At 33.1% G+C, this 13,957-nt stretch overlaps 1 protein-coding gene across 11 annotated transcripts in view; it reads left to right on the forward strand.

Annotated features, from left to right (window-relative positions):
- LOC105208490 (pneumococcal serine-rich repeat protein) overlaps window positions 1–13,957 on the forward strand; it is a 123,521-nt gene that overhangs the window by 76,099 nt on the left and 33,465 nt on the right. For all 11 annotated transcript variants that reach the window (XR_003752037.2, XM_029037939.2, XM_011178363.3 and 8 more), the window contains exon 4: window positions 7,619–8,487. Coding sequence is in view for 10 of the 11 variants with exons in the window: in XM_029037939.2 (XP_028893772.2) it covers window positions 8,167–8,487 (321 nt within the window). In the remaining variant the exon portion in view is untranslated. The remainder of the gene's footprint in view (window positions 1–7,618; window positions 8,488–13,957) is intronic.

Here is a 13,957-nt window from a genome sequence, read left to right on the forward strand (position 1 = left end):
CTACCAAATTTCACATACCAAGCACTTTAACTATTTTATACCTGAGAAAGTCTGAGTTCTTGTAATCTAATCACAGGAAAGCCTTAATCGTTAAGAAATATAGTCCTTAGTGGTTATAAAGTTCCTCAGCAAGAATTTGTTGAGTTCATACCAGTCACTTTGATTGATCATATGAAATTCAAACTAAATATTGCTTTATCCTCTTTATAGTGGCTCCTTTGAGAATAAAATGATGTTTGACAAGTGATGTAATCTCCTTAAACCTTGTATATATTCAAATTAAATAAAAAGTTCAAACCTCTAATTACTATATTTCATAAATGTATTCAAGCATTTTATAGCTCTTATCGATATTCTCATATTATATGGTCTATTTTTTGGACAAAAGAAAAAATTAAGTTCAACAGAAACTGAAAAAAGTTTCAGCGAAACAGCTGATTGATAAATACAACTACAAAACAATTGAGAGAAAAGTAATTAAGTTTTGGTATAAAGCAATGATAATGAGCAACATAAGCCCTCAGGGGATCGAATGTCAATAATTGAGTAGTATTTTAAGTTCTGAAAAACTGATCAGTTAATTTAAACCTATTATTGAAAAATTGAAGTGTCCCGACCTTTTAAAAATTGGTAATTCTCCGAAAAAATATTTCTTATTAAACCGATACAACTACAAAATTTACGCTTAGCATAAACGACTTTTGAAAGTATCAGTTCGCGTGACTTACTCCATACCTCAAGGGCATTTCACCTAGACTAGTTTTGGTTGAAGCATTTGAATATAGACATTAGTTACCCACTCACTACACTGCAGAAATCTACATATTACGAAACTCTTCAACCACTTTCCATACAAGCAAATATAATTGTATGCCTTCACTAATTAAAAAAGTAGCCGCAAACACATGCCGCCAGGGCACAAACCAAAAAGAGCACATCCACTTGCACGCTTGCGCTCAAAATCGCACATTAATCATTTTCATATATATAATTATGTATTAACATATGCACATGCTTAATACATGCTACAGCGTGTATAAAAGTCGTAGTCAGGGGGAAGATACAGTACACCATACAACTACAAAATGAAAAGCTTAAAAAAGTTGTGAAGTAAAGATACTCGAAAATTTTGATATTTTCAAGTTGATTTGAACTTGACTTTGAATTTTGTGAAACACAAAGAAACCAGTTTTTTATATTTTTATACACATTTTTATATAGAGATTACAATAGCACATACAAACAATTATTTTTACTTTTTTCATTCGAACAACGCGCCAAACAAGAAAGGCAAATTCACATTTTTATATAAAGCTTATAGCAAAAATAAAAAATCAAATTGTGTTGAAAAAAGTGTGCGATAATTTATTAAGCTCTAATTATACCAATTTGATGTAGTTCAGTAGTGGCGAAAATGTGCTGAAGCCAAAGAAGCAAGATATATTGACTTCATGAAGTTGCACATATATATCATTGGTGTTTGTAAGCCTGTAAGCACATAAGCATAGCTTACTGACAAGCTGACTACCTCGTGGCTGCGTGGCTGAGTGTCTACCTGCCGAACTGATATATTGGTGCCACTTAACCATAAGCATAGTGGGTTAAGCGGTTGGTTCGTTGAAGGAAATACCCATATGTTGACTGAAGTTGGCAGATAGAATTTGAAAAAGAGCTCCAATTTGAATAAAATTATGTATGAGGTATCAAAAATTAATAGCAAACTTGAGAGATTAAAATAAGAAAGAATGAGATAAGAAGTTGTGAGCATAATTTTTGCAGGAGAGAGATATAATTTCATGTGAACTTAACTTTAGTATGGAAATCAACCGATAAATTTTATGTTAAAGCTGATACAGAAAAGCTGCATTAAGATTGGTACAAACAAATTAAATTTGCCAAAATTGGACTATAACATTTCAGGCCTGAGATGTAGATCATAAAGTCCTCAGAGCTTATGGATAATTTTTTATCGAAAATATCGCATATCTCCCAGATGATAAAAAAATTTAAAGGATATATGTTTCTTATAATAGTGTGCTTCTGTGCCAAAAATGGACAAAATCGGATCAATATTTCATCTAGCTTATATACGGATTTTGAAAATACCGGTGGGCTGTATAACGTATATATCGATTAATATGTGAAAAAAATTAACAAATAATCTTAAGTCTAAAGTAGCTTGATCGCAAAAAAAGTTGAGATCGTTTCAGGAATTACCCCAACTCTGCTTACTCTATCTCATCTCCTACACGGCTGGACCGATTTGAATTAAATTTTGTAAGTGTCTTCAGTTCGTTTCGAGAATGGTTTGTAGTCACCATTCGGTCTATATATTTATACATTTTTTTTTGATGTTTTATATTGGCCAAAAATTGATGACGTCATTGTCATTGTATAAAAACTGCCTAAAGGTATATAAAATTGTTTTCATTGGTAAATATTTTATAATTGGATGTCGCTACTATCGGTTTTCCTAATCTTCAATTCAATTATATATGAAAGCCAATTTTTTTATTATGTGAATCTTATTTCATGCTTCTTCATGCTTAATATCTTAATAACTTGAAATATCATATAATATATCACAACGTCTAGCTAATTTGATAAAAAATATTGATTAAATTTTTGTGTTCTTTCCTGTAAATTATACATTTAACATTTTATATTATTATACTTTATTTTTTTAGGTATTTCCATTTATTTTGTATTTAAATACAGTTGAACTTCCATAACTCGAACTTCTTTAGCTCGAAGTTCTCCATAATTCGAACTCTTGAATTGGCAATAAAAGTCCATTTTCATACAAATTACCTTCCTTAACTCGAAGTCACTCTAACTCGAAGTTTTTTTGTGGATTATGGAGATTCAAGTTAGAGAATTTCCACTGTAATTTCATTATTTTATTTTATTTTATTTTATTTTATTTTATTTTATTTCATTTTATTTTATTTTTATTTAATTTTTGTTTTATTTTATTTTATTTTATTTTATTTTATTTTATTTTATTTTATTTTATTTTATTTTATTTTATTTTATTTTATTTTATTTTATTTTATTTTATTTTATTTTATTTTATTTTATTTTATTTTATTTTTTTTATTTTATTTTATTTTATTTTATTTACTTTATTTATAGTTCGTTTCATTATAATATTATTGCCTTCGTAGCTGCTATTCATTGCATGTGTGAATTTTCTCCCCACAAAACGAAAGACTTAAGCGTCGAACTTGTTTCGATATAAAAGCCATGCCGAATGAATTTTCTGGTGGTAGTATCTCCACATTATACTATCACCATTTCCACGAAATTTAAATAGGCATGCATTTACCAGACAACACTTCACCAGAAACCGCTACAATCAAAGCCAGTAAAGCAACAATAAAAGAACGAATTCATAAACACAACGTTCTTAGCACCTCATAATAAACAGACGAAAACTAACTGTACTATTGTGTGAAAGCTACAAAGTATAATGCAGAGAACAAAGCCAAAAAAATGCTAAAAGCCAAATGTTCTTAAAGAAAATAAATAAAAAACAACAACGAAATCGTAAAAAAAAAAACAATAATTCTAGCGCTAGACTTTGTTGCAAAAACACTTTTCTTTGTATATCTGTGGTGCTTAATGCGCTTTTCAACAATTTTTCAGCAACGCTTCGGGCGCTCAGTCGCGTGCGCTACTTTTTCTTGAAAGACGCTGCCGCTATTGATAATTTCATGCTATAATATGCGCTTGCTGTAGGAAATTGAAAAGAAACAGTTGAGTAGTAGACGTAGAAACAGCAGTGAAGTGAGTTTATGCAAAGCTGGTAGGGGAATAAATTCGAAACAAAACTTTCATAATAAAAAAAACAGCCAACGGAAACCGAAACTTGTTCTCACTAATGTAGCGGTCAGTCGATAGTTGTAAGAACAAAGCATGAATGACCATTAAGAATCAGCACAGCTACAAGTAAGAGAGCGACTGAGTGCGGTGGGTTGTGTGTTTGGTGAATACTTTATGTTGTTTTGTTCTTGTACTTTTTTGTGCGCTTGCGTAAGGTTGAGTGGCTGCAGGCTGCGCTGAACTTGCACCCATTTCATGGAAATATTTCACATAAGATATGAATATATATACATATATGCATATAACAACAAATCTGCTTATATATCGACAGCTAATATTTCTAACTACAACTTCATAACTTTTTTGCCTATTCCATGCATTATAAGCGTAAAAAACACAATTTAATTCTGGCATATGCATATTCATACAGCAGCTTACTGGCACAAAATCGCAACGCGACGCATGCACGTCTACTACCGCTGCGCTACAACCAGTTTCTACATACTTGCCCATTACTAGCTGTTGATGCTTGACAGTTGTCTATTTGCTACCAGTCTAGTTTGCTCTGCTTGCGCGCGTGTTTCTTTTTTTCTGCATATTGTCTAATGCCAGTTGGTAATGAATTATTGTTCTTTTTTTCATATTTAATTCCGAAGTAATGTCGTGCAATTATTTTATATTTTAAGCACTCAGTGGGTATTAAAATAATTTGTGTTGTGTTGGAAATTATTGTTACAAATATGCATAATATGAAATAGATTTTTAATTTATTAAGTCAATCAATTATGTAATTAAGTGTCAATTTAAAAATGCGTATAATAATAAATTTCTATAAATATAATAATATATGACATGTGGTGAGAATATTTGGCTTAATAAGGAAATACAATTTCTTGAAGGAAAATATAACATAATATCCATGTGGAGTAATACATTGGTTGTTTTTTCTTATCAAAAATTAACGTTTTATTAAAACATAAAACTCACGTTTTCCCATTGTGAATAAATATTTCAGATGTGATGTCACTTTGATACTCCTAACATCCGTACGATTTAATGAAATGGCTGTATTTCAGTTAGTTTAGAAGAGGAGTCAACTTTTTAATTGTGTTGTGGTGTGAACTTCCGTAAGGCTAAAAATCCCCATCAAATTAAAAATATAGTTTTTTAGAAACTGAACCTCCACAAATATAATCTATACTACTATTATAAAGAGGAAAGATTTGTATGTCTGTTTGTAATGAATAAACTCAAAGACTACTGTGCCTATTTAAAAAATTCTTTCACTATTGTAGAGCTGCATTGACCCAGTAACATAGGCTATATTTATTGCTAAAATCTCAACTTTCTGGAAATTGGTACGCAATATTTTTGCATCTAACGTACGTCGACTTAAACTTCTTCTAGTTATATATGTATTTTCAAACAGCTTAAGCAGCTAATAGCCAAAAAGAGCCGTATAAATTTTGTTAAAGCCAATAATTCACTGAAATCATGGTCATATAGTAGATAAAGTTTTACAACTACCAATTATAGATCTGTAACGATCCCAATTTCTTGAAATATTTTTGAAACTATATTTTCAAATGAGATTTAATAATCTATGCACCTAATAGATAGTCATGCGATTCGTCTTTAAAACCTTCATCTCCAAAAAGTTGTTTAACTAATATACAATAGATTTGTAATACCAAACCTTTGTTTTACTAACTAACCTAACTTTGAAAATGGAAACAACATTATAGGTTAAGATAGGTTATGTGGATTGACAGCACTTGTATAGCTCAGGTGAAGCCCAACGGACCAGTAGTCAGCCAACAACAGGATAGCAGACTCCTCCTACTTGTTCTTTTTCTACTGTGGGTTAGACTAACGTGACTAATAGCCTTTTCACATAGAAGCTAATTGATCAATTAACCGACCTATGCTCGAAACGCAGATTAAGATCGATTTACCATACAAAATAAAAATCTACATTAACTTTTAATTCAGTTTTAATCGACTTGAGAATGAAATGCAACTCTGCGACAAAGACCGTATTTGTAATTATATATATGTCCTTTGTCGGCGATGGGCTGTATTTTTTTTATAAAAAAAGCTACGGTAGATGTCGCTGCTAAAAATATATATCAGTTGATGAAACTTACCAACTTCTTATGAAAAGCAAAAACAAAAAAGTATCACAGCTGATCAATTATCGAGTAGCCGGCAGTGTAAAAGGCAAAAAAGGGTTTCTCAATAAAAATTATAATTGATTAATTAATTTGGCTGTGTAAAAACGTTATAAGCTTGTAAGCTAATCAGCATTACAATTTCACTCGATTTTGCTGTGGGCAGACTAGTTTAATCGTGAGGTAGCACGATGCCCATTGATGGTGAAGATAAGCATTCCTTAATTAGACTTAAACGCACAGTCAACCGACTCAAGGCTGACGAGGCGACATTATACTATCAGAGTGAATCGACACGTCTCTGAAGCTTGGTGCGCTTCTACTAATAGATCCGTAACCTTTATAGCAGCCATTTCCGTTTGAAAAGCACTGCAATAGTCGGTAAGATAAGGAACTAAATTTGATAAGAAGTTCGGAACAGTAAACTCTTCCACCGACATTCTCTCCAACTTCGACCCATTCGTGAAAAAGTTCACAGCGCCTCTTCTCCAGAGACTCCTTTCCGCTCCAAACTTTCTCAAAAGTGTAGGAGTGTAGGAGTAGAGAAACCAGGGTTTGGAAGAGCGATATATTTTTCGGAATTTTTTTTTCTTCAAAGAAAACAGTTTACATTTGCAATAAAGTTTTTTATTATTATTATTATTTATTTTTAATTTTTTTAATTATTATTTTTTATTCTTTATTTTTAAAATATGGACTGTCATTTGTCCATATTCTCTTAGTAACTCAAAACAAAGATCAGATTAAGCTGTATAATTGCAAATAAACACAACCATTAATACAAATTTGCCATTATAATGGAAAAAAACTGATTTGCTTTAAGGAACTGTCTATTCACGACAAATAATTTTCGATTCATTTAAAAGCAAGTAACATCTTAAATATAATCCCATAAATTGAACTTCATTTACAGAAATCGATTGAAATATTTGTGAAGTCAACAGTCAAGTCAACAAATTCACTGAATTTTCCTATAAATCATTCTATCAAGAAGTTCCATCGACTTTTTGTCATAAATAGAGCATAGACCGTAAAGAGTGAACAAAAGTTTAAATATAGCTCCACCTGCCCAAAGTGACTAGAAACCTTTAGCTGAACACCTGCACCCTTTGAAGTTTCTTTTCATTACTTCAAATTTGATTCGTGACAGTGATCTCTTTGGCCGAAGGAAAGAGCGATATAATTAATTTATGCCAACGAAATTCCGAAAAAAGCTGATACTAAACATGAGCTCAGAATCGTGTTGTGAGAGAACTTCAATTGAACTTCCCTAACTCGAAACACCATAATCCACAAATAAACTTCTAGTTAGAGAAACTTCCTAGATACAGAAGGTAATTTGTATGAAATTTCGTTTCTATTGCCAATTCAAGAGTTCAAGTTAGGGAAGTTCAACTGCATTTCTATTGCATCTCCCCCTTTTGTTTGTGTATTTGTTCTTGTCCACCTAAAGCACTATTTCCTGTATCGCTATTTATGTCTGCCATCACAGATATTTTTTCGAACATTTAAATTCTTGCCAACAAAATTTGAGCTTTCTTTACTTTCTAAATGTTAACAGAGTATAATTTTTCTGAATCGAAAATCTAATAAAAGCAACTGTTTATCTTCTTTCATTACAGCAAAACGTGCTAGTAAAAATTAGAGCGTGAACTGGACAGTCGCCACTATCTCTTTCAAAGCACACACACACGAATCTGCATACAAACATTAAAAGCTTAAACTGGTAATACATGCGCCAGCGCATACGGTAGCGCCAAACGTACCACAAACTAAATAAATGCAATGCGCGTGTAGCGTAAATTATTATTATGATAATAAATTAAACTTGCCATTAATTTAGAAGCAAACGAAGAAGCAGTTGAAGCTGTAAAAGAGATAGAATCGCAAAAGCAGCAGCGGCGACGGCAGTAAGCAAGCAAGTGAGCAAGCAACAAAGCAGGAAACGCAAACGTAGTGGAAAGAAGTAGTGTAAAGTGTAACGAGTAAATAAAGACAAACAACAACAACAACAATATTATTGTAATCAACTTACAACAACAACAACAATATTATTATAATCGACTTCCAATAACAACGAAACGCACAGCGCTTACAAAAACAACGCAGCGCATGTAGCATGCACAGTCGAGCGCACTGAATTGTAATTGCTAACATAGTTCAAAATAAAATGGAAGTAGCAACAACAAATACACATCATCACAATCATCATCATCAGCATCTTGGCCATCAACTACATCATCCAGCGCATCGTTTGCCAATGGCCAAATCAACGCAACACCAACAACAACAGCAACAAAGCAATCATTGCCTCACAGTGAGCAATGACAGCGCGCAGAGTGGCGGCGGCGGCGGCGGCGGTTCACCGCGTTCCCCCTTCCAGCGTGAGGTGCGCGAATGGCAACGCATCTATCCAGATACGGGCGCTTTGCTGAGCGGCCGTTTAGAGGCCGATCGTTGGATTAATGGGCCGTTGAATAGTTACGGAAAGGTGAGTGCGCATCGACAAAAATAATCATACAACAACAATATATATATACATACATACACATATGCGTGTGCTTGCGTTTGCCGCGCGCTTTTTTGTAATTATAGTATTTGTGGCATGGAAGTGCATGGCAGGCAACTAAAATCTAGCTAGTATTACGGTAGTAAATGTTCTTTAAGCGCAATGCGTTTGCACGCTGCACTTGATTGATTGCGGTGCGTAAATGCTGCTTAAGCACCGGTTGTTGTATGTGAGTGTGCGTGTGTTTGTTTGTGATTTTTAAGTTTCTGTTGCATTGCCGCACACTTAATTGCAGTGTTACCATGTGGCAACATTGTTTGCAGCCAATTTATGACCGCATGACTGGAAGTGGCACGCATGCTGCATGCAGCATTTAACTATAAAAAGAAATAATAAATATATATTATATATCTATATACATATGTATATAGATATAACCATATAGATATATACAATAACCATCTGTATTGCATAGATACCCTTTTTGTTGCACAACATGCATGGCATGGCTCACAGCGTTGTGCCGCCGTCGCTCAGCAGTCTGTCGTGAATTGACTGACAAGTCGGCAAACACTGACAGCTCATCAAATGTTGTGTGCTATTTTTGTTGTTTGTTGTTGCATTTTTAATTTATTTATTTTTATACTCACGTTCTACAATAAGTAGTATATTCATTTGTATTGGTCTAGTTGCAGGGCGTTGCAAGTTTTAATTAAAAAATAGTCCCCTAAGCGGTTTGGTTGTTATTTTCGCTAGCCTAGTAAGGATCGACACCTCTACAATTGGTTGTGGAATTTTTTGTTTACATATTTTACTCAGGAATTTAGCATCAAGCTGTAATTCTAATAATTTGCTGTATGCTGGTGACCGCTTTCAGTGTGTTGAAGGCGCACTTGAGAAGAAAATATTATCGGTGTAGAGAGTAGAGGACATCCTTAATCCATTCGGAGTGATTTAAGTGCTAAGATATTTAAAAATTTAAGGTTAAAAATTCAAAGAGTTATTGCAGAGTCCACCCAATGAACTTTAGCTGATAGCTTCAAAGAGATGACTCTCTTGGGAACAACGTTATATCTCTACTTTCACTTTGAGGAACGATTATATATAATTCTGCCACATTTTTCGAAAATCTTCCCTCATATTTGTGGAACGGAGTAGGTCTTATCTAATTCAATCATTGATGGAACATCTTAAAGCTTTTATAATAAGCTTTTTCATTAGTTTACCAATTTAACAACCCATAATTCTTCAAGAAACGAATCTATTTATAAGCACATAATGTAATATTGATAAAAAAAATGGTCTATAGATCCCACGTGGCCATTAGTAATTTAATAGCGGGAGTGATTTGAGATCTATAAAGAATATTTCCAGACAACTTTCAAAGATTAAGAAACTTTCTCACACTGTATTTCGCATTCAATGTAGAGAATTCGGTCGTGAACTGAGATAAGGTTTTAAGATATATAGAACTATATTTGAATTCTGTGTTAAATAAAAATAGCTCTCTGTTGTTCTGAAAATCGGACTTGAAACCGAAATTTAATTTCGTACCGGTACTTTCAAAAGTATATGTAACAGCGGAGCTCTTGGAACAACGCCAACTCAGGCATTGGATGTTATTCTTTACTTACTGCCTATAGACTTGTTTTCTAAGCAGATGACAGTTAAGTCTGAAATTAAACCGAGGTAATCTTCCCTACTAGTCACTTATAATCTGGGACATTCTAAAATCCTTAGTTAATTCTCTTTTCTACCGACTACCACGGATTTCCGAAATCCATTAGAATTAAATCTAAATACGCCCCTCAATATTTCCATCCCCACTAGAGAGATGGGGAAGGCTAGGTAGACAAGGAAAAAGAAATAAGCATTTATACGGATGGATCTAAATTAGATAAACGAGTGGGAGGTGGTGTCTTTTCGGAAAAATTAGATACCCGAATCGCCTTCCGACTACCAGACCACTGCTGCGTCTTTCAAGCAGAGATTACAGCAAAGAGGCTGCTTACGGCGAGAAATATATGTATATATGCCGACAGACAGACAGGTTATCATCTTCTATGTGAATGCAAAGCATTGTACGGGAAAGATTCAATCAGACTCGGTTTTCTAGACGACATTTCGGAAGTTGCGCACGTTAAACTTGTTGAGCTCAACTTTATAAAAGGCACAGAGTGGTTCATAGAGGACATTGTAGTGTAAGGGGCTTCCAGTCCCGGTAGAAAAGGCCTCCTAAAGGCCTAGGTGCATCATCTGACAACCACTTTACTTACCTATCTTCAAAATAAAAAAGTAAAAATGATTTCCTTGTATCTGAACTCAGTGTTTCACGAAAAACCACATTGTCTATGTATATAAATTCGAAAAGGATACTCAATATATCTCCTTAACAGATTTGAAATCAAACTTTTAGTTCTAGAAGCATCTCTGCTTGATTTCATCAAAGTAGAATAAGAACCAATTTCAGTAAGTCTATCATTGTTAGTACAAATAGTTCGCTGTTATCTTAGATAATAGATCTTGAGATGAATGATGAGCAGAAATGCATGGCTATAAGAAATATTCGGAAAATTAACATAAATGCCACTTTGATCAAGTGGTTCAGTTATATTGTTAAAGAACTAAAATTAAAGATTTTTTCGTTGTTAATTGAACAAGGTAGGACTTTGATCTCAAGTATTTAAAAGTCTCAAAACACAAATCTTAACCGAATAGAATCTACAAAGAGACCTCAAAGATAGCTTTAACGTTGCCAAGTGATATGTAATAATTAATGTAGAGAAAAATTTCCATATTTTGAGTTTACTCGATCTCTTTTTTGGATATATATATATAGAAATGAAGGACTGGATTATAGTCAGTAGTCAACAATTAACTTGTAGTTTAAATTGTTTAATAATTTATTTATTACTGTCTAAATCTCATGAACTCCTCAAATTCATCAATAAATTAGTGACAGCAAATTCCTTTCTCTCATGATTCCTATATTGGTTACAAACTTAAGAAACAAAACCAACAAATTGCTATGAGAAACATGATACTTATATTTTTACAATAAAAAGTCTCTCAGCAACACTATACTATAAAATACCTTAATCAATTGAAGCAGAAAACTGTCAATTCCATCAATTCGGCTATTCACCGATTGCTCTTCTTCTACCACATCGCTCTATTCAACCATGTCAACTTCTGACACTTTGCTTTAGCTTTATAATTCGCCGCTCCTGTCACACTGCCACAACGAATCGTCGTTGTTCTTTATGATGATTTCTATCTACCGCCATCGTAGACACACAGCACAGCACAGGGATCATCAAGCCAATACCGACAAATCAACGCCAATTGAGTTTACAATTTTAACTTCTTTTCATTGTTTGCCACAATTTAACCAGCGAATTATCGCCGCTGCAGCCAACCAAATCTATCTCCCTCGCCGCTTTTTATTGCTTAAGACACCGAGTGGAACACTTCAACATTTTTGTTTTTGTTTTAAATAGGCACTTGGGATTGTGATTTGAAGCTTTCTTGTAGCATAGAAGAGTAAATTGTTATGGGTGTGTGTACGAGGCATACCACATGCTGTGCGCTTTGCTCTGATCTTTGCCGCCACAATAAATTTCACTTATCGATTGAAGCTTCTTGTATGTTTGGGCTTCTCTCCTCGCTACACTTCTTTAACTAGCTGACAAAATGTCCGCTTATTGCTGGTATACTCATAGAATGCGCAGTCTTTATGGGTGATGGTTTCAAATGTTGCCGTTGACAGCAGCAGGAGCTCAATATTTATACTAAATAGCTCTTAAAATGACGTTGGTGTTTTTGCTTGGGTAAAACCCCGATGATTTCAAGTTCAATGATTCTCCGCATGAAATCTGAAGTAATTATCGCTATTTTAGATGAGTTGAGTTTTGTGAAGCGTCACGGTCAAGTGTTTTAGGCATATTAAAAGTGGGTTCATTTATAAGTCTATATTGCTTAGAGGCATTTTGACGGTGTTCGAGATTAAAGATCACTTCTTAAATTAAATTAAAACAAAAATAATTTAAAGCAATAAGAGTGCGGTTATTAGACTTTTTGGTAAAGAAAAACAAACTTTTTTATTTTTGGGTTCTTAGATTTAAAAGGATCGGGGTCTCATCATTGTGGTAAAGATATTATTTTAGAGATATTTTGACTTCAGCGTCATCTATCAGGCAGTTGTAGAGTTTACATGCTTTCATTTTATATGTACGATCAATATATAGTTCAATTACGAAGATATCTGATGACAAATAGGGTTTTTATCTTTATTTTGACACCAGCGCCATCTATCGCGTAAATCTTGTCTTAAAAATATTTATTATAAATATTCAGAAATCAGCGCCATCTTTTGGATAATTTATATTAAATAAATTGTGAATAAATATAAATTTTTTTTTGTAAAAATATTGTTCTAAATATTCATATTTTTTTATCTCTACAACACTTGTCTACTTAACCACATCCATTTGTATTTTTTCCATGAAAATCTCTATCCAATTTTATTAATTAATTTTTTCCATAAACATTTCACTAAAGGAAGTAGTTAATTGTCTGTGAAAAGTGCAATCGACGTGGTCGTAAATTGCCAATGAGCCAGATGTTGAGGTGTCACTTTTAAATATATACCAGTGATTGTCACTTTAGAGGTGGGGGGCAAATGTTAATGTCAGTGAGTGGATAGATGTGTGTTAATATAGATATATATATGAATATCATATGTGCTACATATGAATGGGTGCATGAAGTGATTGACTGTATATAGTTGTGGTGATGTGATGTGTCTGATGACATCCTCAATTAAATAGAATTTATTACACTTTATTGGACTAATGACTTACATTAGTGCACTTGTATATATGTACACTGTGAATGCTTACTTACATACACTTAGTACGATATCTGTATGGTAAAAAATTAATGAGGTGTGTATTTTCCATTTAAACTTGTTGGATGTGGAAAAATATCATTAAATTATTAGTGTCACGGTATTTGATTATTTAGATAATATTTTTTCTTGTGAAAATATTTACTTCATTTGATTTTCTAAGTGTTTGGGGATATTAATGTCATTTAGACATTTTAATTATATAGTCGGCAATTAATATTACAACTCACATTATTTCCATTTCTTATTGTAGTTATGACCTCTCAAAATTTGTCTCATACTAATTTTATTAACCGTCATATATGGATTGTCCACTCACCACATTCGTCGATTATATTGTCTTTCTGACTCACAGTTCGATTTAATTTTGTAATCTATAATTTTTTTCTGTAGCCCAATAAGAAATTAGAAGGCTTCTTCAATGAAAATTGCACCCAAAAAACCCAAATTTTTAAACCTTCACCAACATAGGATGACTTTCCTCAACTCGTTGGTGTTAATCGTCATCTAAACTGGTTGTTCCACTATACCGACCTTTACTCA

The sequence above is a fragment of the Zeugodacus cucurbitae genome, chromosome 3, assembly GCF_028554725.1.
Source record: "Zeugodacus cucurbitae isolate PBARC_wt_2022May chromosome 3, idZeuCucr1.2, whole genome shotgun sequence".
Classification (NCBI taxonomy): domain Eukaryota; kingdom Metazoa; phylum Arthropoda; class Insecta; order Diptera; family Tephritidae; genus Zeugodacus; species Zeugodacus cucurbitae.